Source organism: Mustela nivalis (assembly GCF_964662115.1).
Source record: "Mustela nivalis genome assembly, chromosome: 11".
Taxonomy (NCBI): Eukaryota; Metazoa; Chordata; class Mammalia; order Carnivora; family Mustelidae; genus Mustela; species Mustela nivalis.
Window position 1 is genome coordinate 106,115,600 of NC_139030.1, and position 6,000 is coordinate 106,121,599.

Below are 6,000 nucleotides of genomic sequence, written 5' to 3' on the forward strand. Positions count from 1 at the left end.
TTTTTAACATTTTATTCTTTATTTAATGGTCACCATACTGAAAGAGCAGTCCTAAGCCTCTGGTTAGTAATTAACATAACACACTGGAAGGCTCTTGCTCAATGCCAGTCTTTTATTTGTTCTCAACCTGGAATAATCATAACAGATCAGTTAGGCAAGATGTCTTTTTTCCTATTTGCCTTGTGTTTCAGGTAACTCAATGAATTCCTAGAAGATATTTACAAACTATCTGAAAAAATTACCCTTTTTTTTTTTTAGGAATGCCTAGCTGTCTCAGTCACTACAGCGTGTGCCTCTCAGTCTTGGGGTTGGGAGCTCAAACCCCACAGTGGGCATGGAGCCCACTTTGAAAAAAAAATTGCCATTTTTCTCTTTAGTACACAAAGGTCCTGATTTTCTGTATGAGCTATTGAAGTAGGCCCCGACACATACTAGCATTCTAAACTTAAATTTTCTTTCTTTCTTTCCTTTTTTTTTTTTTTTAAAGATTTTATTTATTTATTTGACAGCTAGAGAGATCACAAGTAGGCAGAGAGGCAGGCAGAGAGAGAGGAGGAAGCAGGCTCCCCACTGAGCAGAGAGCCCAATGCTGGGCTCGATCCCAGGACCCCGAGATCATGACCTGAGCCCAAGGCAGAGGCTTAACCCACTGAGCCACCCAGGCGCCCCTAAACTTAAATTTTCTTAAAGACTGACATGGTGGCTACAAATTCAAAAAGGTTGAAAATATCTTAAAATACCTTATTTATCTAACATAGGCTTGTTATTGGGAGTTATCTGATTAGCCTGCAGACTACAACTAAACAGATTCCAACACAGCCTCGCTTGAAGCCTGGTCTCCCAGTAGCATGCATTTTCTCACCAGCCCAGATGAAAAGCTGAGCTTTTGGACATCCCAGCAGACTTGAATATAGTTTCCCTATAACCTGTCCCTTCCCAAGAAGAATAGAGCATAAGATACTCAGCATGTGATTTAATAATTCACCCAAAATCTAAGTGTCATGAATGTTTGTGAGTGTTCTCAAAGCATAACGTAAGGAAAAACAGTGATACAGAAGTTAATGATATTTATTATATAACAATTACCAAAAAAACCCTTTTCTAAAATTAAGTGTTTTTATCTATATGATCTGGATGTTGTAATTGAAAGTTATTGCAGAAAAGCTACACAGTCATAACACGTTAGGAAATACACGGTAGGGTTGCCTTACAATGGTCTTTTCCAAAATACCTTTTCTGCACTCCCCCAGGCTCTCTTCCGGACAGTAGCGATGATGGTGCCTGACTACGCCATGATCGCTGAAATAGTCCTGTACTCCTGTGGGTTTGTCACAGCCCGGCCACTCTCCGTAAAAATCGTGGCTACCTACCGCCTGTGCTCAGAGCAACTGTCCTCGCAACATCACTATGACTACGGCATGAGAGCCGTGAAGTCCGTGCTCACCGCTGCTGGGAATCTGAAGGTAGACAACTCAAGTTCTTTCTTACTCCAGAATTTTCTGTTCCTAAATCGCAGGACCCTGTGTCTTTACAGAGTTCTAGTAACTGGTTGGTTTCATCAGCTGAAAAAATCCAGCTACTGTACCAAAAAAGAGTTGCTCGTTTGCACATGTGAAAAAGGAAATTTTATGATTTGTAAAAACTTAGACATAATTCTTATTGATTTGAATTCTGCTCTGTAATTTTAAATGTTAAATATAGGTACTACCAAGGAATGAAATTCCTTGCTGCCGAGAAATATTTTGAAGGCTTTCAGTCTATATGAACATGTATAGCTTTAAAGGAAATAATGTATAATTAATAAATATATACAAATGTGCCAAAACATTATCAATTGATATAATTATGTAACTACAGCCCATTGTGGACTAGCAGTTACAGATTTGCAATATAATGCTTGCATCTTAAAATGGTATAAATCTATATGGATGGAAAAACTCCAAATATTTTAAGACTTCTATAACTTTTCATTGAAGATATTTTTGGAGGTGTGAACTCTGTGTATTCTTTATGAAACAAAGCAAGGTAGGCTATAGTTAATAGCAAAGTGGAAAATGTGACCTTGGAGTTTATAAAATTTTTATGTTCATGTTTTATAGAAGAAAGGATTTTAAAATATATTCTACATGATTAAGAACAATGACATGCATTTTTATCTTCTGTAATAAACGGTACTGAGAGTTCTGATACATAGTGGTGATATTCCATTTCACATTAGCCTAGAATAACTGCATGTCATTGTTTTTTGCAATAAGCTAATGCAACTAGAAGTAACAATTTTTATTAACTTAGCGTGTCAGGATTACACTGTGGTCAGATAATGGGAAAGATAATGCATTGTCTAGTGTATGTTATCACTGACATCTTGACTGTGGAATTGAGCTATTAAAGTTATACAGCAAATGAATCCTGCAAATGAATTCTTTCATTCTTTGTCAAAAGCTAATTTAGAATTGTTCAAAGTGTTGGCTTGAATATTTTGAAGTTTGTTTTTATTATATCAAGGAACAATTTAAACATTTGCTTTAAAATGATAGCTTCTCAAATGACAAAATAGACTTTCGACACCTCATAATTTAGGTGTGGTTAGACTGATCCAAAGACACCCTATTAGCAGGATGACCTTTGGCATTAGGTTCTCTGAACTTGACTGCCGGAACCACTGACTTTGTAAGGATGAATCCAGTTAAGTTAGAACATGGAATTTTTTAGGCAGAAAGATTCTAGAGGGAAGGAGTGGGGGTTCTGGAAAATTAAATGCATGATGGTAGGAGAAACTTTGGAGTGAGGTGCTGAATAAAGTATTGAAGTCAAGAGAAATAACTTGAAATTCATATTTTGTGAACTCTGCACACCTTATTATGGGCCTGAGCAACAGGTTCAGAGTTCAACCAGGTTTTTAGTAAACTTTGGGGTTACCACAAGTGTTTTGGAATTTTTTCAAAACCTAAAATTATTAACAATCCAATTAAATGAAAATAAATGAGAAAAGTTTTATGTGGGTTTAAATTGTCTTTGGGGCCTATGTGTGTATACGTGTGTGTGTGTGTGTGTGTGTGAACATGTAGGGGGCGTACTTAGCTGATAGCAGTATCATCATGAGTATATTTTCTTTTAGCTGAAATACCCAAATGAAAATGAAGAAATTTTGCTGCTTAGATCTATTATTGATGTAAATCTGCCAAAATTTTTGTCCCATGATTTACCACTCTTTGAGGTAAGGATATTTGTCATTTTGGTGTATCAGAATTTTTATAATAATGTATTTATCAAATGTCCAAGTTTGCAAGTCCTTATGAGAAACTTCTACAGAAAATAATGCTATGACACAGAGAAACATAGATCATTCCATGTTTTACTCGGAGTGTGTTTAGTTCTTTTGTTTCAGGTGACTTTCAAGAAGCTGGGATTTTTAAATTGTACTTTTTTAAAACTGTGCAATGTAAATAAGCACACAAAAGTTACAAAGTCTGCTTGCTGGTGAATTGCACTAGAATGTAGGCTCCTTGAAGGAAAATAACGGGTCTAACCCACCACTGAACCCTTTGCACAGAAAAGGTACTTGACAAATGTTTGTAAAATTAAAAATTGAAGAAATTTATTAAAAAGCTTAATTTCTTGGGACACCTGAGTGGCTCGGTTGGGTAAGCATCCGCCTTCAGGTCAGGTCAGGATCCCAGGGTCCCGGGAGGGAGCCATGCATCTCACTTCTTGCTCAGTGGGGAGTCTGTTTCTCCCTCTGCCTGCAGCTCCCCCTGCTTGTGCTTTCTCTCGTTCTCTGATAAATAAATCAAGTCTTTAAAAAAATTAAGTAATAAAAAGCCCAATTTCTTTAAAAGAATGTACTGGCTTTTAGGAAATTGATCTTTTTCAGGATGATCTAAAGGGAGAACTAAGTTTAATAATATGGTGCGCTGGTATCTCTCTGATTTCTGCCTCCGTCATTACATGGCCTTCCCTGGGTGTATTTGTGTTTGAATCTTCTCCTTTCTGTTATAAAGACACCAGTCATTGGACTTAAGGCCCAGTATAACCTCTTCTTAATTTATCTAATTATATCTGCAAAGATCCTATTTCCAAATGAGGTTATGTTTTGAGATTTTAAATGGGCATGAATCTTTGAAGGGCACTAAGCTGATTAGCCACCACAATGATTAAAATACCTTGGAAATAATTTTTGTATGTTCATTGTTTTAACAAATCCAGGCATTCTTTTTTATCTTTTCTCTACTAAATTGTCTTTGTGCCTTTGTTGAGAATGAATTGTTCAAGTGTGTGGGGGTCTCTTTCTGGGCTCCCCATTGTGTTCCATTGTTATATTTATCTATCATTATACTAATATGAAACTGTCTTTATAATAAGCTTTGAAATCAGATCATAGTTGTCTAACTTTTTGACTTAGAAGTATTGTAAAACTGTAAAATTTCTAGAAGAAAACGGGAGACAGCTCTTGTGACTTTGGGATACGCAAAAATTTCTTAAACACAGCATGAAAAGCACAACACATAAAGCAATAAATCGATAAAATAGACTCTTCAAAATTTAAAAAGTTTGCTCTTTGAAAGGCACTGGTCAGAGGATGAAAGACAAGTTGCAAACTAGGAAAAATATTTGCAAATTTAGATTTATGATGAAGGACTCGTATACAGAATATTTAAAGAACGGTCAAAATTTACCTTAAATTAAGAAAAAAAAACATTAAAAATAGACAAAAGATTTGAAGAGGGACTTCACTAAAAGACATACACATAAAGCAAATAAGCACATGCAAAACATTAGTCATCAGGAAATGCGCATTGAAGAACCTGCAGTAAGACAGTGTGACGTACCTATTAGTGTGGGTAAAATTAAAAAGACCAACCATAACAAATATTAGAAGTGTTATACACTGCTAGAGTGAATGCACAATAATACAACCACTTTGTAAAGCAGATAGTGTTTTAAATATTAAACACATAACCCCCAAATTATCCAGGTTTTCCATTCTTCAGTATTCAACCAAGAGAAATGGAAGTAAGTCATTTGTCCACACAAAGAGTTGTATATAGTGTTCATAGCAGTTTTGTTTGCAATGGCCCCAAACTGGAAACAATGAAAGAAAGTAGCCATCAACAGGGGAATGGATTTGAATGTAATCCTTGTATGCAACGAACTATTAAATATGGTGTCACGTGTGGGAATCTCCACATCTTTACGCTGAGTGGAAAGAAGTCACACAGAAAAAAAGTGGTACCTGTAATGGGTAACTTCATCCATATTCACTTCTAGAGAATGCAAATAAAAGTAGCAACAGAAAGCAAATTAGTGGATTCCCGGTGGTGGAGGTGGGGCGGGGCAAAGAGAGAAGGGAGGGTGGGCCGCGAAAGGTGACAAGGTGACTTCTGGGAGACACATGTTGATTATCTTGAGTGACCGGATGACTCCACTTACCCAGTTGTAACACTTTAAATATATAGAGTTCATTGCATGTCAGTCATACCTCTATAAAGCTGTTAAAACTACTGTTGAACTATTTAATGGCTCCATTTCCATCAATATTAATTGCGAGGATGGGAAGACTTTCATGATGTCTGTGGGTATGTGTGTGTAGAGAGAGAGAGGGTATCAGATATGTAATATAAATCCCCAAATCCTCTGTCACCAGGGAATCACCTCAGATTTGTTTCCTGGTGTGAAATTACCAAAACCAGATTACAATGATTTGCTCGCAGCTATCAAAGACAACTGTGAGTCCATGAATTTGCAATTGACCAGATTCTTTTCCGAGAAGATACTTCAAATATATGAAATGATGATTGTGCGTCATGGTTTTATGATTGTCGGGGAACCATTTGGAGGAAAAACCAGTGCATATCGCGTCTTAGCTGGAGCACTAAATGACATCTGTGAAAAGGTAAGTGTGTTATTAATGCACTAATTTATTCATAATCAGCTTTGTGCAAGATAGAGTGTACAGTGATTTACTTTATTAAGATTTTATTTATTTATTTGAAAAAGAGA

The 6,000-nt window shown here is 36.3% G+C and overlaps 1 protein-coding gene across 2 annotated transcripts in view; it reads left to right on the forward strand.

Moving 5' to 3' along the window:
* Positions 1 to 6,000, forward strand: part of DNAH7 (dynein axonemal heavy chain 7) — a 249,692-nt gene that overhangs the window by 102,406 nt on the left and 141,286 nt on the right. For both annotated transcript variants that reach the window (XM_082689009.1, XM_082689010.1), the window contains 3 exons: positions 1,251 to 1,463; positions 3,119 to 3,217; positions 5,645 to 5,893. In XM_082689009.1, coding sequence (XP_082545135.1) covers positions 1,251 to 1,463; positions 3,119 to 3,217; positions 5,645 to 5,893 — 561 coding nt within the window. The remainder of the gene's footprint in view (positions 1 to 1,250; positions 1,464 to 3,118; positions 3,218 to 5,644; positions 5,894 to 6,000) is intronic.